This window comes from Rhea americana, unplaced genomic scaffold (assembly GCF_003343005.1).
Source record: "Rhea americana isolate MKP2758 unplaced genomic scaffold, rheAme1 scaffold_14, whole genome shotgun sequence".
Taxonomy (NCBI): Eukaryota; Metazoa; Chordata; class Aves; order Rheiformes; family Rheidae; genus Rhea; species Rhea americana.
The window spans coordinates 1,750,517-1,776,954 of NW_028185483.1; the positions used below are offsets into that span (position 1 = coordinate 1,750,517).

Here is a 26,438-nt window from a genome sequence, read left to right on the forward strand (position 1 = left end):
TTCTTAAAGAAGGATATTTAATGTTTCAGATTCAAGGACAGTTACACCTGCTCCTATAATCAAGTCTGAGCACCAGAGTTACAGCTCTGTTTAGCAGTAGTTTATACTAGCTGGCATTTTAAGTGGGCAAAAGAGTTCTGATCAATTACTGAACTTCAGTTGGTCAGTAACACTGTTATGCACAAGTAATTGTTTACAGTATTCAAATTCAACTGCAAGAAACATGTCATAAGTCATCCATGAAACCCAAAGAACATGTTGTAAATAAAATAGAGAAAATTGTTTTCAGCTACTTCAAAATGGTACCAATAAAAACAGAGGAATCTCCTAATGAGTTCCTTGTTCTTAATTACAACCATCCAGGCACTGATATAATCAATAATAAGAGTCAATAAGGTACAGGTTAGCATAGAATGCAACATTTGAGTAGAAGCACATAATTTTAATTTGTTTTTAAGTTTAAAACAATCCAAACAAAAGTTGCTATATAAATACAGAGTAAATGCACACAGTTTACAGCCAACTACATGTATGCAAGAATAACAAACCTCACATACGCATTAAAGTATTTTCAGACTTGTCATTTGAGTGTTTAGCTATGACTCCTAGGGTATAATTATGTTCACATATGCAGGGTAGGCAGACTCTCTTAAACAGAGGAAACAAACTTACATGACCAAGTCTTTACAGACAGAAAGTTTAAGAAGTTACATTTACCGAGGCACACTTCAGTGTTCAGCTTGTTTTCTGAATTTAAACATTGCTTAAACTGAAAGTGACATTTAGAAAGGACCTTCAATCTTTTTCTCTGGAAGCATTCCTTTAAAATGCTACACTGAGGAATGTTAAAAAGGTAATTATAAAGAACAAACAGTATAGCAGAAACTTATTACCAAACACCTCAATTAGAAAGGTAATGTATGGAGTGCATTATGTAAACAGGGAACTATACAGGTGCAATGTCATATACACATGGAAAGCCTGTTTCGGTCTGCAATTAAAATAACTCCCCCCCCCCCCAAAAAAAAACTCTATAAACCCTTAGTGTAAGCCTGCTTAAAACAACATACACTAGCAGGTGAGAAATGCAGAGAGCAAGAACAGACCTTGCAGCCAGCTGAAAGGCTGGGCCTGGCTTGCTGCGATGCCCTGGACTCACCTGCTTCCCTGCAGCACCGCAGGCGCTGCAGCAGCTGACCGCAGCCCCCCAGCAGCTCCCCACGCCCTGGCATAATCCCCCTGCCAGGTCACCCCAGGATGCTACAGGTGCTCCAGGGGCAGCCTGCGGTGCACATACACAGCCACCTCTGATCTGGGCATGCTCCAGTGCCATCTTTTGATGGATGCAGAGAACTGCAGTCTTGCACAGGCAGACTGTGCAAGAATTAACAGCTTGCAATGATGTTTAAGTTTCATCTAAGCAAAGGACACAAATTAATTGCAGAGAACAGCTTCAGACATCTGAGGCCTTTGCCTCTGTAACCAAGAGCACAACGTAAGCACTACATGAAAATACTAAATGAGATGACCATTTAAGTTAAAGGAAGTTTAAATGTACTCTTTTAGTTTTATAGTTAAGGATATCACTGAATGAAGCATCTTATTCCCTTTAAGATTTTATAATAAATATCCTGGGAACTTTATAAATAAAAATCTTTGGGAAATTTCAGAGGTAACATTGTACCGGTAGTTTAAGAATAAGACAAAGATCCTAAGGAACTTCAGGCTTGTATTTTGTTACATAAAGCCAACAAACCAAAAGAATAATCACCCCTGAAGTTTAAAACGTTGTCTAAACCCCCATTAAAAAAGTGCAACAAGAAGCTGATTGTCTCTTCTTGGCTGTTAACAGGGCAGCTGGGTATAGGAGTTAGTCTTCCTCCTTAAAATTTTGTTTTGAAAGCAGTGGCAGGGAGCCTGCCCTCATCCAGACAAGACACACACGGTACCCAGCAAGTTAATGGAGAAGATGCACATGCAACCATGGGAGAGCAGATCCACAAAACAAAGGAGTGCAACTCATGAAACCTAGGCTAATCCAGTTATCAACTCTATTCATGAACTCCAATGCTGAATATGGTCTCCTGCCATTTTCTTGCCAACTTGAAATTTGGTTACCATTGAACCACCCAGATACCCAAAGAGAAACAATTCCTGTAAAACAAAGATTCCAGTTGTGTAGCTATTCCTGCACTTAGGGAGAAAAATGGTACTATAGGAAGACCCAAAAAGTCAGTCATGAGTAATACAAAATACTGCAGTGTTTTCCTGGAGCTATCATTAGAAGAAAAGACCATTTTAGAAGACACATTTAAGTACTTCCCTTGTTTAAAATAATGACCGTGTTCATTTCTGGGCAAATCAGACCATGATATCCCTTTCTTTAAAAGGGTAAAATAACATTTTCCAAAGACAAGTCAATCCAGCCAAGTCTCCACTGCAAAGGCACTACAGTGGGCACTGTGCACTCAGTAGGTGATTCTTAGAGATGAGCCGAGATGTACAGAGAATTACATGGAGTGCTGAAATATTTTTACATAGTGCAGAAGATACAATGGGAGTCAAAATAAATGAAAGACCGGACTGATCGTTCTGCAAACTTTGAGTCTTTACACATGACCTACAGAACTACTTCAGAGATCCTATCTACCTTCAGCATGTAATGCTTTATCCTGCACAGCTTAAATGGAAACCAAACCATAGGCTTTGTTTAAAACAGAACTGCATGTACTGAACACAGATTTGGGCTATAGATAAGCAGTAAGAGAAGGAAATGTCACAAGCCAGAGGAAGGCCACAAAGTGCATCCAGAAGATAAGGCCATTGCACACAATGCAGTTCAGGATACTGAAGTACCACGCAGGTAGAGTCCCCTGCACAGTTCTGCCATACCAGTGTAGCAGCATTTGTGTAGAAAGCTACTGCCCTGACTTATAACGGTCACCTTCCTCAGGAGGACCAAAGATTCAGTTTTAGAAGCAGTCAAGGTGCAGATGAAAGGTCTGTTTACAAGGCTATATAAGTTCTTGTGACATTAAACCTATGATTGACATTCCAACTGCATACTTTTGGAAAACCCAGTATATGACAGAACAAACTAGTTAAGTCTTGTTGCTGAATGTAACGCTATTTTGCCAGCAGTTTATAAAACAAAGAAAAATGCTTGAATATTCAGGCAATTTGGAGGACAAGGTTATACTGTCAGCTGCAGTTCTGCACACAGGCTCAAGCTGGGAGTGACAACAATTTTAAGGGGAAATACTTATGAAAAAATATTAGTTTTCTCCATCACCTGGAACACATGCTGGCTGCACTGAAAAGCTCTCAACTCCAACTCTGTTCTCCACTTTCTGGTCATCTTAGCCATGGTGATACATGTTCTTCCTCTGTATGCCAAGGCAGGTATTTGTAAGCTAGGTTAGGCTTCATAAGTAGTTGTTTCAGGATAATACAACTTATTCTTAGGTAGCATGAAACTGTATTTAAACAAATCCTGCCTTCACAAATGACAGGCTGGACTAGTTAGGATTTATTCTACTGAGAATCCCTAAAGATACTATTGAACAACATTCAGCAAGTTCTTAGATGCCTGAGTGGCCTGACAAACTAGCAAGGAAAAACCTCTTGATACCAGAGAATGTTCTGTGGGTCTCTTGCTTCTAAAAAGGTGGGACAAATATTTTGGGAGGGCACAGGGAAGATGCAGCAGAACTGGAAACCCACATACATCAATATTAAGAGACTGAATCTGAGGAGTTCACCAATTAGGTCTTCTCCTCTAACCTACAACACCGTTCAACCTTCAAAGGTGGGGGAGGGGGAGAAAAATCACCATTTATAGTAAAGAAGTATTTCAGTTCTGGGTCGCTGTGCCATGTTTTACCTTGAGGTAGCAACATGAAAAGCTACACATGGACTACCACCTCAGTCTCCACGAAGTGAACAGAAGTTTTGTATGTCTCTAAAGGTATTATGTAGAGTTCCCATAAAATTCCCCATTTTTCCAACAGGTTATTTACTCAGTAAAACAGAAGAGTGTACTGAAGAACAGTCACTTAGAAAAGGGACTAGGGCTGACCCAGGATATATTTTATACCCCCTTACTCACCCATCAGGTCTCTGAAGCTGACTGAATGGCCTTGTCTAAACTGAGATGTAAAGAAAACGCAGTTTTGAATTAAGAGGTGTACAAAGACATTCTCTAAAGGGACAGCCCCCATTTATCACATTGCCAAGAGACCATACAATAAGGCAGCACAATTATTCATAGTTGCTCACAATCAATCTGCTGTTTTGTCCATAGCTGCATGTTCCTGATAATTTTCCTTTTGCCCGCAACACTGGCATAGACATTTGGTGGTCCGCTCCAGGCTCAGTCTTCCAGCTTCCTCTAGAAAGCCTTATGACACTATCCATCCAGCAAGTACACTACCACTTCATAGGTTGACATCATGATAGCTGTGTTTGGAATCTGTCTGATCAGATGTGTAGTTAAGCCTCGGTAGAGGGCTCCATATCCTTCTTCTCGCACAAGCAAAGATAATGTCTGGAAGAAAGATCTGTATTTTGTTCCCTCTTCTCTTAACCTTGTTCGTACAACCTCTGTATAAAGAAAACCACATGTGGTTATGTTCACCACTATTTTCTTTTCCAGGAACCAGTTAATTTTTTAAAAAAACTCCTCAAGCTCTCAGCATCAGAAAGCTTAGAAAACCTCAAGATCAACACACAGCAGAAGAGACGGGGGCAAACCAAGCATCTGGAAGAGCAACAAGTTAAATGTTCAGCTGATGCCAAATATCTAGGTGAGCAAGTCAAGTTCATTTGCTTAGTTAACATCCTGAAGACCACTGATGTCTGGGCTCATGTTTGAGTTTCGAAATTGGCACTACTGAAATATTCAATCCACTAACAAACTCAGTTTTTCAGTAAAGTAGCTCTGTGTGTGTATATGTATGTGTGTATTTTATATATATATATAAAAAAATATATATTTATATATAAAATATATATATAAAATGTATGCTTAAGTGCAACTGCAAACCAAACAGCATCATAAAGAGCAATATGTCAGCAAGTACTGCCTATTTTTTAAGAAGGATATGAACTTGCTGATGAGTTGTGAAACTGTTGAGCATAGAGAGAAACTCCAAGTGAAAGACTACTGCACCCCTAAGTACTGGCCAGACTAAATTCTTTGTCGGTGCTAGGGAAGCAAACACCTAAAAGGGGCCATGCTGAAGTAGTCACTTAAAAGTACTTTCCCCTTTTTCCTCAATACTATGAACTCCTGTTTGCTGAATCAGAAGCAAGGATCAGACAAAAAAATAGCTCTTTATAAACTCTTGAGCCAGTGAACCAGGAGTCTGCTAGAAATTATTGAAGAGACTCCCACTGACTGCTTTGATTCAGGCCCTCAGACATCCCACTTACCATGGGGATATGCTATTGATGTCGCACAAGTTTTAGAAGTGGCAGCAGCCATCATCATTCCAACAAAGTCCGAAGCTTCCTTTGATGATTCATCCTCATTGTTCATGGCAGAAGCAGTTTTATGTTCCAGTAGTTTCCGCTTAATACTCTCATAAATAACAAAATGAATAACAGTCTCAGATATGCCTGCATACGATGCTGACATTCCTCTGTAAAAGCCTTTGACACCATCTGATCGATAGACTTTCTGGACACATTCAAAAGCACTCATTCGCCTTTCTCCACGATTCCTGAAAAGAGAAAAAATAGACATGAAGCTGGTGCAACCCGGGATTGAAAGATAATTAAGCAGAGTGTTCCTTCAGCAACATGAAGATTTAGGAAACATCTCACATCAATGCCCAGGGGCTCCAATTCAGATATAGTTAAGAACATAGAACTTGAAGTGAGGGTGCCAAAGGCTATATGGTGACTAAAGAAATAAATGCTGTAAATAGCTGTCAAACACCTCCAGGTCTGTTCAAGTCTTAGAGAGCTGTGGACCAAGTTGCCTAAAAACTGACAAGTGAATCATGAAAGTCTGCAACACCAGGAGTAGGAGTATGTTCATTTGCATGTAGAGAGTAGGTGTGTGTCCCTCCTCTCCTCCCCCACCCCCCATTTTGCCTTACATAAACAGCTCCCATAGCACAGCAGTTACCTACTCTATTCTAGAAGTACAGGTCTTGCAACATGGCCTTTAGGATTATATGGCTCAGGTCCACAAAGAAAAGGGGTAGCTACGAGTTCAAGCATCATGCCTCACACACCATCATAGCTTAGTAAAGAGCTAGTAGGTCTGGTGTGAAGGCAGCACACCAACCAATATAACAGAAGTAGCTTTTGATTCCACTACACCACAGTGGATGTCAAGGAATATATTCACTAGATTCTCCCCTACCCCATCCTCATTTCACTCACAGATGTGAAGAATATTAAGCCACAGCCTCTTGCTTTTTACCTTCTGATAGCAATGAAATGATCAAACCCAATTTCAAATTTCACTAGACATTATCAACCAATATGTGTGCATTGTGTATCTTGAAATACTTAACACTAACAATTAAACAAAACTATTAAGACACTGCATAAAATATGCTTCATTACTGCAACAAGTGCAGCCACTTGAAGCACCTCAATTCTGCCAGCAGAGGTCTCCCACCCAAGCAAGGAAGCTGCATAGAATAAAACAGTAACTATCCCTATGAGAAACTATCATAGAACATACAGATACAAAGCAAAACAGACAGTGACAGTACTATTGTGCAAATACTGAGGCATCTCCAGATGGTGGAATTAAAGTCTGACAGTTTTAATCTGCCATGTCAGAGAGCAGTTAAAAGTACAGAGCACAATTAAGAATTCATTGTTTTAGAGGAAGAGAACAAACGTGCACGCAGCCACAAATCAGATCTGGACTGAGCTACGCTGCTGATGCTGCAGAGCAGCAGTCAGTACTGCTGACACAACAGGAGAACAGAGCAGAAGCACAACTGGAAAAGCAGCAGTGGGACCTATGGCTGCAGCTCCTGAGGACACCTCCAATCCACATCAGGGGACATCTACACAGACTGCTTTAAGCTGCTCTTCTGATGTGCAAGATGCACTGTTTTGCCTTAGAAGCCCAAAGCAATTTCACTTTGGGAACAAAACTTGTCTTCTGCCAGGTCTTACTGGGATCAGTGGGAGTTCTAAGAATTTAAGCAGAAACAGGATCAGGTGAGGATAATCTCCTACACCAAATGTTTTCTGCCTCTAATAACTAGATTAGAAGAACCAAAAATGCAGTGTGTCTAAGTAGTGCTAGGTTAGCCGATATAAGTGCATTATCCCATACTCAAAGACAAACATGCTTCCTTTTGTAAGTCTCCCACACAAGCAATATGCTTGATGCTGTGTACAGGAGTAACATGTACATGAATTCCATAGCTTTCCCTCAGCCATATGGTTTAAGCAAACTGATGAATGGAAAAAAGCTAAGCAGCATAATATGCTCTCAGGTTGCAATCAACTGTTGCCATGGAATTATCACTGCGATTGCATGGTGACATCGCAAGAAGTCTCACAATAAAATTAGTTCTGGGATGTATTTACTGTCATCTTGTGGCTGACTATCTTGCCTGCTAAGAGGAAGAATGCTAGTATGTACATTAATAGAGAAAGTCCAGTAGAACCTCAAAACAGGAATTTTGAGGAGTCAGTAAATTTCAAAATATTTGGCAGTTTAATCAAGATAGTAGTATCCAGTACAGGACTTGTCTTACAATCTGCTTCATATTTAGACAGTATTTACCTGGAAGTGTACTGATTAACTGTTCTACTCAGATGGCGTTTCCTTTTACAATACATATAATTAGGAGCTCTAGTATTTTGAACTAATTTAATGTATTTCCATATTGCTTTTTATTAAAAGTTTCAATTGCACATTCTTCATCTAAATACAGCTTCTAATGACAAAACTGGCTATTTTTTCTTTTAATGACATTGATGCCCAGTTACTTCTTGTGATTTACTGTCAAGACTTAATTTTATGAGAGAAGCAAGACAGTAAAATAGTTAAACTCTATACAACATCTACAGCAGTTACACAATAAATCAGAACCACTTAAGTTACCTATTCCCAAAATAAACACTACCACACAAAAGACGACCTGACACTATTGTGGCACATGCTAGTAGGAGTGCTTCAACTCTCAACATTACAAAACTTAAGTGCATATTGAGGCTTACATTTGGTACACTTCAATCCTCTGCACATCATCAGTTAGCACATTCTGCCCTAGCAACCTTCAGAGACTTCTTCCTAAAAGGAGGAATTAGGCTGACTCCTTTGAAAACTTTGTATTTATTTTTTTAGACTCTTGCAGATCTCTTAAAATAGAAGGACAAGATTAAAAATTAGGATTTTTTCCCCAAAAGAAAAATCCTATTTGACAGAACAAAATCATTAAGATGATTTTGTGAAGCAGAGGAAAGAAGAACAAAAACCCATTATCAGAGATGTATCACACAGGAAAGTGTGTGATTTCAGGGCTAATGTTTCCACACTTTACTACTAGAAAGAGGAACATGTGAGCTATAAAGGAGTTCTGGCTCATTAGTGGATGAAGCTCAAAAAGGGGAATCAGTGTTTTGCAAACCATTCATTAATGTATAAAATTGAAACTTCATCATTCATTCAGTTTATTGGCCAGAGACTGCTGCAATACTTCATGCATGCCTTAACAGATTAAAATACAGAGAACAATCATAGTGTAGCTTGCAGAGATCGGTACCAGCTTTGAAACTTGAATTGCTGGCAAGATCATAAAAGGAACATTGTGTTTTAGATGCACAGCAAATTCAGTGTTACTCTATACAAAGTCTTATTACAGTAGTAAGATTTCTAGTTGTCACTAGCAAGTTCTCCTAACATTCTTACCTTGCATCAAGCTGTAATCGTGTCTTTACTAACCAAATGGGATTGGTTGTTGTGATTGCAGTAAAACCTAAACAAACATTTAAAAATAAAAGTTAAATGGGATAGCATTATAAAAGCCATGGCACCTAAGTTGAAACGCACACAGTAAGGTACAGTTGATGCAAAAACTCGGACTATACTGATATTTAGAAGGTACCCATTGTAGCCCTTTACTAGTATTTCAAGAATCCATATAGCCAATAAACAGTTTCAAAAGCTAAGTTTACATTAATATTTTGAAAGTTTGAGATTCCCCATATAAAATAAGCCCAATTGTGTGCATTTCCCTTCCTGTCCACTCATACCAACCCTGTTTTGACACCAGAGAACAGCAAAGCTATCTAGACTAGCATTAGCCAATTAGTTCAGAAACATTTCAAAAAGAGCATGTTGCAAATACAGCTATAACAATTCAAGACAGAAAACACTGTCAATTTAATTTTCTACCTGAAATACAATCCGAGTTTAAAAGCATGCAAACTGAATAAATACTACTTTTGGAGTAGTTAAAACACATTACTGTAAGTTAAGAGATTTTAATACTTAGGTATGAAGTTAAAAAAATTTTGAGAGCTAATGTTTTTAGTATTCAAAGCAAAGACCGCTGGTTGGCCCAGGAATACTTGTACAAGCATAAGAGTGTTTAAATTGTTAAAATAAGTAGTATGGCTAACTATCTGGACAGACAACAACTATTTGGGCTTGCATCAGGGCTAAGTGTTAAAGCTATGATTTTCAGTCCACTGAAGAAAAAAGAAAAAGAAACAAATTCAAAAAAAAGAAGTAAGAATCACTCTTACTTCTGTACAACCGTGAAGAGAAAAAGAGCAGAGTGAAAGGTAGTTCTAGAAAAAAATAATAAAGATATCTAGAGTTGTAATACCACACGTGCACCGTTAATGAGGTGACATGTCTGCAGGAAGGAAAGGGGAAAGGGAAGAACTGGAACATGGCCAGGCAAGAGATGGTAAATTTAGACACTCTGTGCTTCCTAAGTGACACACATCACTTGTATATCACTATGAAGACATGCTGCCCTCCTGCAAGGGAATGGACGGGGGTTGAGGGAAAGCAACAAACACCACCTTGTTCAGTGCGTTATCTGCTGTACAGTACTTATTCGAATAAGATGCTATTGATAAGCTTATTTATGGAGATCATTAACAGCTTAAGTATATATATTTAGCAGAGCTGCTCACATACTGGTTACTTCTGTTCAATCATAATCCATATTTAACATTGTACACAAATGACTGCAATACTCAGAAAGAAATGCCAGAGGATCTTAACTGTTTTAAGGTTTAGGTATCCCCCTCAAAGCCTTAATCCCCCTCAAAGCCTTAAAAACAGGTCATTAGGATTTCCAGTTACAGTTCTAAAGACAAACTATTACTACCTGTAAGGTTAAGTAGCTAAGATTCAACTGTATTTCTGTGTTAAAATAGCAAATAAAGTGACCCTTAGCAGTTTCATTAATCTTTGATTAAACAAATAGGTTTTTAAACTGACTCCAACTCTCAACTGAATAACTTCATGTGAAGTTACTCACTGGGTAGATCATAAACAGAAAGTTAAAATTTTTGAAAAAGGATATATGTACCTAGACATAGAAAAGCAAGTAATAAGAGTGAAATCTTCAGCAAAAAACAGTAGTGTTTTATATCCGTATTGCATGTAGGTGAATGACTATACAAAAGCTTAAAGTAACAGGGAACTTTGCCTTAGGAAGGCACAGGATGTCTTAAGAGATTACATCTGCAAAAAGGGTTCTGCACTTCAGCTGGCTGGAGCCCTTCTCACATGGCAGTTTATGCCATAGTAACTCCACCAATTCTATCAGCACTCAACCCTGCATTGCACTAAGTGAAAGGAAAATTTCTTGCATTTTAACATCTTTTTGCTAGCACTAAAAACACTTCAAGTTTCTTTCTATACTTCAAACCAGAACCTTTTCAGATGTATATTACAGTAAAATGCAGTATGTGCAAGAGTGCAGCAATACACTGAAATAAAGTGGGGAAAATAACTTCCTCAGTAAGCACTGTCCAGAGAAGGCCTCTCCCTCAAGATACAAAAATAGTTCTAAATTCTCTCCTATTTTTTAATCATTTGTCCACATTTTAATGAGTCAGTTTTAAATAGGACTGCCAATGCACTAAGTTACACATCTCTGAAATTTTGTTATTGCTAAACTACATTTTTTTTAGTACAGTCTCTGCCTAGCCTTTTCTCCTTCCTATTCAGTGCAAGGACTTGGTCTCTATAGATTCTAAAGCCATAGTAGAAAAAATATAGCTGAGACCAGAGGCAATACCTGAGTGGTAGTAGTGACTACTTTCCCAGAGCAAAAGCAGAATATTTCTAGGCAGAAAGTGACTATACTGGAACTTGCCAGCAAATGCTGGCTAGCACAGGACACAGCTGTGCCCCATTCCATCTGAACTTGCACTCCCTGGGCTGCTCCAAGCATTAAAGCACAGCACACCTAATAGTAGGATCAGACTTCATGACATAGCTACTCCCCTCCCACCCCACCCTTAGTGGGGTTTTAAGCCTAAATAGCACAACAGTCTGGACCAAAGCTTTCCAATCAAAGAGCCTTCAATGATTCAGGTGTCCAAGATGAGATCACTGCAGCTCAATTTTTACAGGTGAGAGTTAGTGGAACAAGCGAAATGCATTAATACAGGTTGAGCAATGCTGACCTCAAGGCAGGCACTCAAACAAAAACATCCAGAATTTTGGATCTCTTTGATAAGATAAGCTTTCTTTTTAAATAGAGAAAGTTTGTAGCAAAATTACTAGTTAAAATAAGTGAAGGGCTTTCAACAACTATTATGAAGGTCCATGCCTCTCTATCCCAATATCCCCCCATGCTCATCTCAGCCCTGATCTTTGTAAGACCCAATGTTTATGAATGTATTTTATCTTAAGAAAGGCTTCAGACTGCAGATTCATTAGGAGTGCAGATCAATTGACAAGACCAGAATTTCTTCTTGTCTCTATTTAGTTCCCTCTACAAAACTATTTAAGTTTCAAATAGAAAGAATTCTATCTGTTGAGCTATGCCAGCTAACGACAGGTAAGATCCCAGGTATTCCTATTGTGCATCACATTTCAAAGGTTAGTTTTTTTAAATCTATAAGCCAATGTAATTGATACAGACGCATATGAAAATGGAATGTTGAATTAGAAATTCAAAGTAGTAAATTAAAAGCAAACTAAAAGAAAACAAAGACAGAAAGGAGACTGTATACGTTTGAAGAGAGACAAAGAAAAATAAGTTTTGAAACAATGTGACACCACAGAATCAGCTGCAACATTTTAAAGGCAGCTCTGGGACAAAAAAAAAATTAAAGAGGCCTTGTTTAACCTAGTAAGGGACCTTCAATTAGGCAGATCTGAATAAAAGTAGCAGCTGTTAGTGAAAGGTACTTTTCACCTTTCCCTGAACAGCACTGAAAAAAAAAACCTCTTGAACAGAACTAAGGAGAAGTGATGTCTGCACAACGCACATAAATTGAGTTCAAGGTAGTTAAAGTGAATTCCCCGTATTTTGTTTAATAAATATTACAAACCCAATGTGTGGTTCTTACGCTAAAGGCTGCAAGAGACGCTCAGTTCAGTACTCACGAGGTTTAAGTTAGTCCATATTTCTGCAGGAAGTGACCTGCGGATGGGGAGCATGAGATGACACGATCTCACTCTTTTCACAGGAGAAATGTACAGTAAATGCCTAAAATAGACACAGGCTTTTCTGTATCATAACAACAAGCAGTGACCTCATCAGACACATGTGTACAAATTGAATCCCATTGGAAGGATTTGTGAATTAGTTATTGTGAGATCTAACTTTTTTCAGGTAAAAGTTTAGGAAAAAAGAAAAAAATAATCAGAACAGGCCACAGATATTAAAATAGTTGTGTAAAATGCACTGAGTACTGAAATTTCTGCCCATTTGCAGCAGTTCAATTTTACAGCTCAATACTTACCTATCATATTTACAAACTCTCCTCCTTCCCCAACATATAATTAAAAAAATGCTAACCCGGTCAAAGGACTAAAAGTACAGTAAGATGCCTTATGAAATCAAACTTTCTAGTATCAGTAATAAGTAAATAAGTATTCTTTGTTATTTGTCAAGTTAACTGCATATATGCTATTGACAAGTTTAAAAAGCACTGAGTCTCTAAATAGAGTGGTTCCAAATTAAGTAAAATCTACATTTTGATTGGTTTGCCAGTTGGAATTCCAGAAAGAGTGGTAATATTATAATGGGCAAAGTAATTTCATAGTGATACATTTGCAACTACATTTTCTGAATAAGGCTATGAACCATTTAAAAAGGAGGCAAACTAGAAAGCTATACAGGAATCAAGAACCTCATTTAGGTCTCCATGTGAGTTTTTACCCTTTGTTGAGGCAAGAAAGGCTGAGTAAGCCTAACAAGAATGCAGTTTATAGCAAATCTGAGAATTCAGCATAGCTTTGGAGTGTGCAGAGATAAATGTCTTCATACAGGCAAACACTCATTCTCCTCATTGCAGAGCACTTCTGGTATTTCCTGCCTGAGTCTGCGAAACACAATCATGTGATATACTAGATGGTAAGTAAAGCGTCGCTGAGTACATCTTCATGCTGATACACAGGTATTTTAAAGAATGAAGGTGGTGTGAATTATGTGCTGGAAGCTAGTACACAAAGTGAATTACATCAATTACTAATTGCATAAGGCATCACTTGCTAACATGTACCATAATTGATCTTCCTCAGGATAAAGAAAACTGAACTGTAATAAAACCAAAAAGGTATGCTTTATCTTGAGAAGGAAGAATCAGGCCTAAGAGCAAAAGGCTTACATTATATTGAATATTTTAACTATCAACACAATACTTCATTAATGAACTTATTACAGTACTTCAGCTTCTTGCTCCAAAAATATTATGTGCATAAAATAATCCTTATTAACATAAGAAGGTTAGTCTAGTCTTAAACACTTGTACATTAATATGACACAGGTAAACACTTTTTCAGGTTGACTTACAGTACTTTCATACAACATATACATGAGCTAAAACTATGAATAGCTTACAGAAATTTGTTTTTAAACTGTATTTTTTGTATCATTATTTATTTTGCAACCCACAGAAGAATTTCATAATACAACTACCACCTCACGATCATTAGGCAACAAATCTTTATGTAAGAGTTAGATCTATTCAAACCAAAAAAACCCTGTCATTTGGGATTGAGCTCCTTACTGAAACCAATGGCAGCTGCAAAAGATAAAAACCAATACTGATTATTTTTACTAGTTGTTAGAAGTCTTTATTCACCTTGCAAACATGAAATTAAGTTCCAAAACACATTATTACAAGCTTCTGCATTAACTTTAACTCAGCCAATGAAGAGCTCACATTAGATCTTGTCTCTGTATTTTGTCATTTTTCAGTTGGTTTGCACAATATAGTAATACAAACCTTGCAGGCAAAACTAAGTTTATTTTCTGAAATACATAAAATTACTTTATTACAAGATAATAAAAACAGTAATACCTTCCCCAAAACACTTAACTACAGCCCTTTACATATAAATCAGAATAGTGCCAGTACTCAGTATATTGTTTGTCAGAGAACTTTTTATAGGGCTTCCAGAGAATGTCTGCATTATACAGTGCTAAGCTATTTCAAGAGAGAAAGCAAATAATGACCTGTAGTGTGAACTTGCATTCAGTTTCACCAGCCATAGAGTTTACAAATACAACTGTAAAACCAAATAGGTGTAAAAAAAAAAAAAATACAGCCACAGAATTGTTCAGTATTAAAGCTGGTGTACAAGTATAAAAAAAGTAAACAGCAATTAAGAGTCAAAGACATGCCCCACAGTCTCCAGTAGTCATAAACACAAATACATACTACCAGCCTTTTGGAAAGGAAACAAGTCAACATGCAGATACAGAACTCCTGGTAAACCAGAAATCTGCAACTGCAAGCACTTGGGAAAAGATACTGTGGTGTACCTCTGCAGTGATTTTCTATCATGGAAAGAGGACAGCAGCTTCCACAACACTCTGAAGCTTTAGCTATCTGCAATACCATGTAATTTATACAAGTAGTCTCCAGTTAAAAAGTGTTAATCCATTTTTCTTATCTTCAGCTCTTTGTCAAGAGGATAAAACATGTCTTTAAACTCTGAGAGGGAAAACAACATAGGTAATAAATGGGGAAAACAATTGCATAAGTAGAGTTTCTGCAGTAATTAACTGATTGGGATGAAGATTTCACGAAACCCCTCCCCAATCCTTACCCCAATCAGTGCTGTGATATACTGGCCAAGTAATATACTCAATCTTCTGATGAAGTGAGCATCCTATCTTGCCCATTTAAGACAAAAGAGCTGTCCTTACGCTTAAGTCATGACAAGTAAATATTGCAACCATGTTTCTCAAGCACTGAGATGAATGTGTCATCAGAAAAAAGCTAGTATCACTTCAGTTTACTATATTAGATATTTCCTTGTGTCAGAATTAGCAAGTATTAACCAAAGAGTTATGCTGTCCATTCTCATTTCACAATTGACAGTCCTTTTAATATCACCAGTGCCCCAGTTATATACACTGGTTGTAAAATTTGACATCAGTTAGGAAGTTCAGTAGGCCATGGTAATATGGTTGGAATCCACCTGAAATATGTATGGCCTAGATGGAAGAAATTGAGGAAGACATAGAAAAGACTGGCAACAACAAGCAAAGTATTGCCAGCTGAAGTCTTGATTTCCCCAGCATAAGTCCATTACTGAAACTCAAGCTTAGCTTTAACTCCATGTTCAATCCCAACACAATGAATCACAAACCAAGTAAGGATTGGCAGTGGCTAAAAAATATACCAAAGTTACATTGCAGACTAAAGTAGAAACTAGTTTCTAGAAATAAGATGAATACAACAAAAAAATCTGCTCTTTTATGTCACATAAATGGTAGAACAAACTAGAGTAGACTGCTACCTGAGCAAAGGATGTGTGCATTTTTAAAGTCAAGTAACTGCAGGCATATTCAGAAAGACAAAAAATAAGTCAGATACAAAGCTGTAATAGATAAAAAAAAGTGAAAAATACATTAAAAAGCATTAAGCCAGAGCGCAGTGCCAACTGTCATTTTAGCTTGCAGAACAAAGAATTACTGCATAGGAAGTGTTTATTTTACATTTTACAAAATATATCAAGGAAGCAGGCATGCGTTTTCCTAGAAAAGCTATTCACACATATACAATTAAACATCTTCATTAAGTGCAAATTTCACAAACATTCTCCAGGTAGAGAATCTGGAGGCTTTTGTATCTACCAGAAAGCCAAAGAAAATTGCTACAATTAGAAGTCATTCAATCAGAGTCCTCCATTTTATTCCCTCTCCCCCCACCCTCCCCAGACATTTATTGCCATTTCATTTAACCAGTATGACTCTAGAATGAAGAAGCTAAAAAGTTAGATCCTTACCTGCCACACCAGCTGAAATCATGTGTACCTGGGTAGAATCTGGATTGAAAATATTGTTCAGCTTTTCCTTGCAGTTTGAGTAAGCAGCAAAATATATCGCTCTAAAATTAGAACAAGAACTGAGTTATGTTACATTTTGGGCTTTGACGCACTTATGAGCGGTGCCACTGGCTTCACCAACTCAATGTTTTTGCCTGAAGTCTTAGATAAGTAAAAACCTTATCAAGGCTATCAAGAAATAGTTCTTGGAAAGCAATGTGAACATTTTAAGAATGAAAGAGTGAGTACATTTTACAGCTTTCTCAGAGCTAGTTAATGTTTGGTGAGGTAAGGGATAGATAGCTGTAAACACAGCAGTATTTGTGATCCTACGAAGTTTGGCCTAGATAGTAAAACACTGAACCAAGAACTGAAGTTACAATTGTCTATTTCTTCAATAAAACATTAGCTTTTCTCTTGGAATCATAATGCTATTAAAAAACCTTATGCTGTTAGAACATCAGCAAGCATGCTAATATATATTTCATTTTACTAAAACAGCATATAACCATATTTAAAAAGGTAGAAAAACCTGTAAAGAACCTGTTTCTTTAGTTCTGTATTTAGAATAGATGCTTAGATTTTTTTCCTGAATACATGAGAAAAGTATTTATAAGCTTGTAGTACATTAGGTAAGCTGATATCAAAGCTACATACCAAAGTTAGCATGTCAATGCAATATTATCAAAAAAGCTCAGCAAGACTAAAAATGATTAAGTACATACAGAATTGACATTTGAGACTGGTAATTCAGATCTCTGCTTAAATGAGTCTACAGAGACAGAAGCGAACATGAGTTTTCATGAACAGAACACTAACCTCAGTTGTGCAAACATGTTTATTACAAAAGATGAACTGCTTGCTTCATGGGCATAATTTCTAAAACGGGATCTGAACCCAGCTTAGTATACTGAATGTGTTATGAAGTAAGCTTCTCTGCAGCTTATTTAAACAAAGAGCTGCTGTTTAAACCACGCAGCTAATGCTTAATTGAAATGAAGTACTGAATGAAGACTGAGTGCTCAGGAAGGGAAGAAGGGTTGTGCTGATTTTAAGGCTTCACACATTACAGCATGTACATACATTGTTAGTTTTGTCAGTGTTCATACTAAATCCCACAAGCTAAATGTTTTATCTGGGAGAGGAAAGGAAGTGAATTGAAAGAGTCAATTCAACGTGGAACTTTCCAAAATGAACTACAGCTACTTTTACACCAGCACTGAGGATAGTCACTGACAAAGTGAACTTCACCACTGTGTAAGAAGTCTCATACATTGAGAGTGATCGTGGCAGTTTACCTTTTAAGTCTGTTGTCAGTAGAAAAAACAGTACTGCTGAAGAAAGGGGGGAAAAGGGCAATTACGTGCTAAGGTCCAAGAACTTTTCCTACAGAGTGATGGTGCAGAGATCAATCTAGCCTTTAAGGGCTGATAAGTTAGAAAAAAAGGCATTTTACTTTTCCCCTGAAAAAGTGAGAACTAGTAGAACAGGGCTAGGTCCACATATGCACACACACATGCTTTTATTAGTGCAGAGCAGTAGGAAGTAGGAGAATATGAGCACAATGAAAATAAGCAAGAGATGACAGCACCTCTCCTCCTGCATGCAAGCAGATGTTAGCACAGTCAGCCCTGAGTCAGGTGGTACCAATGGCTGACACTGCCTGCAGTCAGCAGGACACAGCACAAGCTTTAACAGTCTGTTCTGTAAGGCTGCTATCAGAAGACATACAGCATTTAAAAAAAATAGATTACAGTTTCATTTCGAAGTGTTAAAATAGATACACTCAGAACAAGTTTACATTAACAAGTCTTCTCTCCATTTAAAGACTTAAGTTATTTTGGAACATTGATTCACACTACTCAGAAGAAACATCCCTCTATTGTATTTCACTTTAAGTTGCAGCATTTTATCAAGACAGCTGTTTGATAACAGAGTCTGATTTTCCACTGTGAGTATACTTGTTATTGAGACAGTCTGTGAAGCTAATCTGAATTTCAGAGTATAGGTCAAGGGAAAAGCAAGCAACAATAGATGAACACCACAAGAAAGGTTTTGCTACAGATCTTCAGAAACAAAGACAACAGAAGCCCTCCTATACAACCAGGCCTTTAACAAAAGAGTTTTCATAACTTTTGTGAGGAATTCAGTTTAGTCATGGTCAGTCAGGACTTTAACAATTTAATTCTGCCATTAGATGTCATAGCTTTGAAATTTAGTAGGCTCTAAGAGTTACCTTGGCCTGTGATCAAATCTGACATATGCCCAATTCTGTCACACAACCTTAAAATGCAAGCTTTTATCTGTGAAGGAATGTCACTAACAGATGAAAGTTTAGTTTGAGATGTGCTCACCATTTAAATTATTTTATGCCAAATACATTGTGACTTGCCAAGTTGATTAAAGCTGTCCATACTAGAGAAGCAAGCTGGTTACATGTGGCTTTTGGAAGACAAACATATTGAGAGAATGACAAGAAAAAAAGAAAGGGTCAGGAAGAGAGGAGCTTAACATCTGTCAAAACTGCAGGGTATTAATGTTGAACGTTCAGACCCACACTGGACTATTAAACTAATGTATTCTTCAGCTTAGGGATTGTCTACATTAAAAAAACCACAAAAGTAACCTTCTGTCCTTACCTTTTCCCTTTCCTCATATAATACGTGCTTGGTTTTTGTTGGTAGTTTCTGCCTTAAGCTGGAGATACAAGTATCATACTCAGGGAAGCCTTCAAGTGCTAGTTTCCATGAAATAGATTAAGAGAATCCAACTCTGGATTTTGCATATACAGTCTCTTCAGAGATGAAATGGGTATCTAGAACTACGCAATTTCATGTGCTAGTATTCCACAGGGATCCAGGATACAGAAAGCTGCTAGAATTTTCTTCATCTCTTCTGAACAGTAATGCTATACTAGTGATCAGAAGTTACTCCAAACATTCCATAGAAACTCTAAAGACTAAAATATTCTAATTTGTGAAACATGCTGAAGATGTACAGATGACCTCATCTGTCAGACTTTTGTAGAAGACATCCATACTTAGAAAGTCTAGTTTAATCAGTGTTTTCTGGCAGAATTCAAGGCCTTGAACTAGCAAGTTTCTAATACTCCAACTGTGTGTGTGTGTGCAGAAGTAGGGATAATCATTCTATTAATATTGAACAGTACAGACAAAACCCACACAAGCGAAAGCAAGGCACTGAAATCAAGGAAAGAATAAAGTTAGTGGGGTATATTCCCTCTGCATAAAAACACTTCTCTTGAAAACAGAAGAGTTATTACAAAAATGGGCCAAAAGATGTCATAGCCTCATCCATGATTAAGTAGTTTCATTTGTCTTTTGTTTCTATACCAAGAGCAGCAGTGCCGCTGCCAGTAACATCAGGTATGTTCTGGGCTGCTGCACACTGATGCTGCCCTGCTACCTTCTGGAGTTCAGCCCAGCACCAGATTTGCTTCGTCTGCAACAGCTGTAGATGTCTCATCCTACCCAATTTGCTCTTTTTCAAGTTTCAGACCAGCCTTCTTGCTGCAGGAGGCCAGCAGCCTGCGCTTCACCAGACTTCAGGAAAGGAAAAAGGCCCAGTGTTCTGAGGCTGTATTCACATAGCTGCTTCCTGAAGCTGAAGATCACATCAAGGCTTAACGTGTCCTTGTATTTTCACAGGCACAAACTTATTATTTAAAAGTGCAACTAGGTAATAATCTTCTTCCCTAGCTAGACAAATCTGAGTAACTTAGAAATTACTAATACCAGGGCTTTTATAAACTGAGCCAGCAAGCACAGGGATACAAACTCAATCTGCAGAGTACACAAGCAACTCCATTTATTTCTCAGATATCAGTATTACCCTGGAAATAGAGGCTACTCACAACTAAGCATTTACATTATGGATTGAAATAAACCTCCAGTCTCTTGAATAACATAACTCAGAAATGTTGGTTGCTCTATTCACTTACTGAATATCCGTTTGTATTTACCTGGAAGGAGCAACGCCTACCAAGTTAGGACCCAGCCCTCTAAAGAGGGAACGAGGACCTTCCTTTTGCAAGATCATCCTAGAAAACAAAAAAGTGACAGTACTTCAACATCACATCAGAATTAAGGAAAGCACTAACCATGATTACAACTTCATTTTAAGTTTTACTCTTTGCATACATATAGGTTAACAACTGAGAGTTTAGTCCTGACCACAAGAGACTAACAACTTCCTAGAAACTGCACAGAATAAAATCTAATTACATTATTGCCTGAAAAGCAATAAATTCAAGAACTAAAGACAGAAGTAAAACACTGCTGTTAATATGGACTTTTCTCAAGGATCAAACACAAGGTAATCTCTCCTTAGAAGTTAATGGAGAGGCCTCTTGCCTTCTCATGCAAGTCCACTGCAAAGGAGTTTGGACCTGAACCAGAAAAGAACTCCACCCATGCAAAAAATGACTTCATCAGATTAGAGCCCTAAGATCTTGTGGGACTAAGTCCACTCTAAACAACTATAGAAAGAATCTTTCTGGCAGGGGAAGATGTCACTTTTTTAAAGAACAGACAGATGCAAGCAGTAAATTAGTAGTGCCTCACTTAAATCTTAATGTGTTTGAAGTAGTGTCCTATTAACTATGATTTTTTTAGAAAAAGATGAAGCTGTATAGAAGTATATAGCAAGATGTTGGTACAATAAGGTTTCACTAGAACTGGACATTAATGGACATCTATCTGTCCGGCAACCTAGATGCTAATCAGGTATGGTATAAACTAAATGGGATATGAGAGGAGGAAGGATGACAGTCTCCATCTCTGTCACTGCAAATTGCTAAACAGATTCAGAATTTAAGTTAATCCTTGACTACTCCAGTGGATGTTGCAATACAAAACCTGATTGAGACACCATCCAATACACACAAACATTTCAGATATCTTTGAGACATGCAGGTTAATGACAGCTTAATTACCCAATAACACAAATTAATTGTTGTATAAATAGCAGTATTGACTGAGTATACTCTCAGAACAGCTGAAAACTATTTATAGCACTGAAGGAGATTCCAAACCTATTCTGATTTCCAGTGACTGAAAGTATCTATTCCACTACAGTTCTGTTACCAAACCAAACATTTTTAATGTTTGCTTGTATGCCAAATAAAACAGTAGTTCTTTACAGTCACATTCATTTGAAAGAGTTGCCATCACTGGTTAGGAATGCTGGCATATAGTATGTCCAACACCACCTTAGCTTCATGTTCATAACAGTTAGATGTGACTTCACTTTGTGGGTAGAAATGCTCTCCAGCAATAACTGGAGGACTGAACACACAAATAGCCATTTGGAAATTCCAATTATTTAGTTTTTAACATGCTTATCCTGAAAATCTATATAAAACCTTCAGCAAGAATGAGCTGTACCAAAGATCTTAAATTCCACAGGGCTCTGCATAGGCCCACCATCAGCTTATAGCAAATTTGAACCCAGTCAGTGTCAGACTTGTGTAACTTGAAATAGTTCATTGGCATAACCAATCTAGCAACCTTCCCCAGTGTGGATGTTTTTAATTAGGAACAGAGCTCCTATATCAAGTCCCTCAAGACCTCTTCTATAAGTTTTTCACACAACAGCAGGGTTTTTTTTCCTTTGAAACTGGAAAAGGAAAATTGGCTTTGGGCTCTGGCTCAGAAGTGGAAAAAAAATGACTCGTCACTTAATAGTTTAAGTTCCAAGCCTTTTCATTTTTTTTTCAAGCCAGCTGAAGTTTCAACATTTAAGTGAATAATTCTGCTTTAATAGATATTCCTAAAAGCAAAAAAAAAGCAAAAGTAGAGTTTCAGTAGTTGTCATACTCAAACTGCAACAGGTTTTGATCAACTGAAACATTACAAGACTTTTCCCATATGGTACAGAGGGTGATGCTTATAACAGTATTCAATACCATGGGCATTTGGCAGCCCACAGCAACCAGTTCCCAGGGAACTGGCATCAACAGGTTGAGTTAAACCAGCTTTTCATGGTTGTAAGAATGCGGCCATATACACAGAAAAAGTGTTGGCAGAACACAGAAACAGATTGTCAGGCCTGTGTTGGAAACTTTTCTGCTTGTTTAACAGGCTTTAGAATTGGGACGTGAGGCAGTCCAGAAGGTTTTGAAACACTCATCTCAGGCAACTGGGTTAAAGAGTGAACATACTTTTATATTATATTTGGAATCAATATTTGTGATATCACCCAGGTCAAGCCTTAGGGGAGAAAGCATACTGAGCAAAAGGCTCAGTTAGGGATTAATTCAGAGAACAGATCAGTTTTACAAGCCATTTAACAATATACAAGAAAATTCAGTATGTCAGCTAAGTGATTTGGCAAAAACAAGAGATGACCATACTGCATCTGTGTAGAATCTCGTTTACTGTTTTGCTGTCTGAATTGCTAAAGACCTTAATCTCATCAGGAAATACCAGAAGATCCACAAGAAAAGTTTTAGCAAGAAATCTGGCAGAACTCTGTCTTTATTCTGTAATTTTCAGAACGAGTGCTGCTGAAAGCTCCACTCTGTACTTGCAAAAGAAAATTTTGTCACAAGGCAGTCCTGCTAGAGAATGGCAAGTGAAGTCCTGGGCTACTGAGGAAGTAATTCCTATTGCACATAATCTGCTCCACAAACCTTTCATTAGGTACAATAAGACAAATCCAAAAAATTGTAAAATAGACCCAAACAAATACGTAATAATTTCTCTGGACAGTCATGCTTCTTTCCCTTCCTTTAAAAAGGCATTATTAGCACTGTGCTCTAACCAACTGAGCTAAACCTAACCCCATTCAAAAGTCAGAAGTTAGTTGATTTTTCCCTAATAGCAGGCAAACAGGATTATAGTTGCAGCAGTTACTGATACTGTGTTCACAGACAAAGAACATCAGTCTATACCAAAAATAAAACAACTCTTTGCATTGAAAAGCAAATCCTAAGTGTTCAGTTCATTGGAAGAGGTAAATGGCAAGTCCATGGTTGGAAGAGCAGCACAGGTGTCCCATGTGGCCCCAGCTGACCTGCCTATGTCACATGGGGCTGTCTATTGCAAGGGCAATCAGATTTCCATTGCCCAAGACCTTTTGTTTTAGTTCAGCGTGGCAGATACAGCACGCAGCAGCAATATGAAACACCCAACAGATCATTTAGGAATAAGATTCAACTTCTATTGTCAAAGGCTGCAGTCACCTGTACTACCTCTGAGATTGCTTCCTGACACAGATGCCTTTGAGCTCACTTCTGACACCTAAGAATCAGCCCAAGAATGATTCTACAGTTGTTGAATCAAGTTGACATCATTTGTCTGAGTGCCCCTACTTTTAGGTTTCCAGTGCTGTGAGCTCACTCCTGAGCACTGCTCCCTGGAATTGCTTTGGTCTGAAAAAAGCACTAAGCCATGACACCTGCAATACAGAAAGTAACAAGTGACAGTAAGGGCCTGAGAGAGTGACAGAGAAATCCAGTTTGATTTCTCCATTAAACCCACCAACAATAGCAGCCCTATCCTTTTAACCAGAGTGTAAAATATATCCTGTATGTAAACATTTCTTTATTAAAAAGTTCATTGCCACATAATTTAGGATTTTTCATATTTACTGTATTTAAACAACTTGACAAGCTGTCAAAAGTTACTTGGCATCTCAGTTGTTTGCTTCTACAACAGCATAAAACATTTAGGCAAAAATTACGAACTCAGAAGCAGGAGTAGAGGGGAACAGGCCTGCAAATAAAGTTCACCAGATCTCTACTTCAGTCTGAATTTGCCTTCTGGGAAGGCAGACAGAAACAATGACGTGGTTTTCAACTAAAGCTTTCTAATGACACATAAAACATCTGTCCACCCTACTATCACTCAGGTGCATTTCTAAATAGTGGATAAAAAAATCCAAAACTCAGAAGCTGAATGGTTCGGCTTCAGTCAGAAAAATCTAGTAAGACAACAGCCAGTCTTTTGATAGAGCTATCCTCCCCCCTCACCATCTGAGCCCTTTCTACCCAATACCTCTTCCCAATACATTCACCCAGACTCATACCTGTATAAGACTCTGAATCAAAACTTCCAGAATAAACTCTGCCCCTTCCATCTAAGCAGCTATTTGGGTAGGAAGTTCTGGCTCTCTACAGATTTCTCGTAGAAAAACAAGGGACAGCCGAGCCTGGCCTGAATCTTAAAGTCCCTGTACTCCAAGGGACAGTAGGACATCCTTCCCAGAGGAAAAACTCTTCCCACCTCTGTTCTGAAGGTTCCTTCCCATAACTGGCTAGCTTGAGATTCCCAAGGAGAAAGGGAAATCTGCCTGTGGTGTGCTATTAGTGTGACAGGCCACATCTCTCTCCAGCTGGCTACTGGAGGTGAGCAGTAGTAGGGAAGGGAGGAAAGCCAGTCCCTGTTCAGTGAGGGGCCACATGCACAAAATGCCCTGGGTCACAGCAAAATCTGGTCTTGCTCATCTCTTACTGTTTCAGGAGAAGATAACTCATGTCCACCAGAAAATACCAAAAGGCAAGAAAGGTGCAGGGTGATGATAGATGAAGGGGAGACCAAAAAGCTGAGTTAGTTGTAGCTGAATTTGGTGGTAAGAAGCCCTACGAAAACTAGGATTCGGATAAAAACAGCTGTAAAAGTCTTACACTACCACTTCTTCAGAAGAAAAACAGTTTGGCACTTTGTTGCACAGCTTCCAGTAAGTTTTAGGGACATACTTTAGAGTCATGAAGTCTACAGGCTATTTATGCTCTGGCTAATTCCAGGTACAGGTTCAAGCATGAAGGACATTTGGAAAACCAAAATGCACAATTTCATTACAATTTTAAAGCGAAAACGTGGAGAGTCATGTCATTATAACACCATGAAAACAAGAATTTTCATGTCTGAAACTGCTATATGGATTTTGCTTAAACCTTCCACCTCCTCTCCCAACCTAGTAATGCATGCACTTACTTTAAACAATGGAGAGGTCCAGGAGAAACTCTAGTTACTCGGTTGACAGTAGCACCATTCACAGTGTTGAGATGGACTTCAGAGATGTAGAGAGTCACAGAGGATGACTGCAACCTTGTTTTCACCACCTCTAGCGGACATGTTAGAATTGCACCAACAGTACCTCCACATCTGCAAAAAAGGGAAAACACCACATTCTCAACTACAAGGAAACTGAACAGTATTATTAGTGTACCATTAAGTTTATTACTCAATACAGTCAAATGGCAAAAGGTGAAGCAGCAGCTGCAGCAGGTGACAACACTGTAGTTACTGTCCTCAGTGAAAGCCATTTGTTAAGTCAGTTCGTCTTCATTAGTTCCATAACAGATTGAAAATTTAAACAAATAAAGTTTCCCAGTGTAGTGAAGATGCACAGTCTTCAGTACATATTGTTCAAATCAGTTCTGAAAGGCAGCTCAATATCTCAAATGTTTAACTCCTTATAGTAAACTTTAACTTTTTTGAATGTTTAACATACTCCTGACCACAAGGGAGATGTTTAACAGTAGAACAGATTTGTGCACTACACATACAAGGCTACACCCATCAGTCCCTGGAAAGCTGGTAAAGACCACAATGAGGCAAAGTGACTTAATAAAACACTCATGAAGATCTTCAGCTATTTTCAAATCCCCCTTTCTATTTTGGGCACAGTGCCATGAAAGCACTGATTCTCTGAGTACTTCCTGGGTTCTGCCCATCACAGAAGGAGACCTAGTTTTGAGTACAGAACACAAGTTCAATCCATGGAGACAAAAGACACTTGAGTGCCGAACCAGTGCAGACTTGCACATTTTGCTAGTCTGCCACTCACTTCTGCACGACAGCAGTGCCTGATTTGTGCTGATAGAGTTCTCATTCTGCTGGAGTGGAGTACAGCCAGGAACATGCTGCCTGTTAGCAGTTCTGATCAGAAGGTTGTTCAGGTGCTTGTCCATAGCCTATTTACTTAACTATGATCACAAAAGGCCTAAGGG

The 26,438-nt window shown here is 38.2% G+C and overlaps 1 protein-coding gene across 1 annotated transcript; it reads right to left on the reverse strand.

Annotated features, from left to right (window-relative positions):
• Positions 1 to 421: 421 nt before the first annotated feature.
• SLC25A36 (solute carrier family 25 member 36) lies at positions 422 to 26,399 on the reverse strand. Its single transcript, XM_085298687.1, has 8 exons — positions 26,276 to 26,399; positions 25,995 to 26,022; positions 25,420 to 25,590; positions 20,445 to 20,522; positions 16,424 to 16,524; positions 8,894 to 8,960; positions 5,434 to 5,723; positions 422 to 4,602 (listed from the first exon to the last, which is right to left on the reverse strand). The coding sequence occupies exons 1-8, from the start codon at positions 26,397 to 26,399 to the stop codon at positions 4,409 to 4,411; spliced, it is 1,053 nt and encodes a 350-aa protein (XP_085154813.1). The 3' UTR covers positions 422 to 4,408.
• Positions 26,400 to 26,438: the final 39 nt, after the last annotated feature.

What these genes read in the sequence shown, in the direction of transcription:
- SLC25A36 (XM_085298687.1), bottom strand. Translation starts at nt 26,399, where the DNA reads ATGGACAAGCACCTGAACAACCTTCTGATCAGAACTGCTAACAGGCAG. An exon ending in GATTTCAGCTGGTGTGGCAG is followed by an intron (nt 8,961 to 16,423) that starts GTAAGGATCTAA and finishes ATGTTTGTTTAG; the next exon opens with GTTTTACTGCAATCACAACA. An exon ending in CGATTACAGCTTGATGCAAG is followed by an intron (nt 5,724 to 8,893) that starts GTAAGAATGTTA and finishes TTCTCTTTTCAG; the next exon opens with GAATCGTGGAGAAAGGCGAA.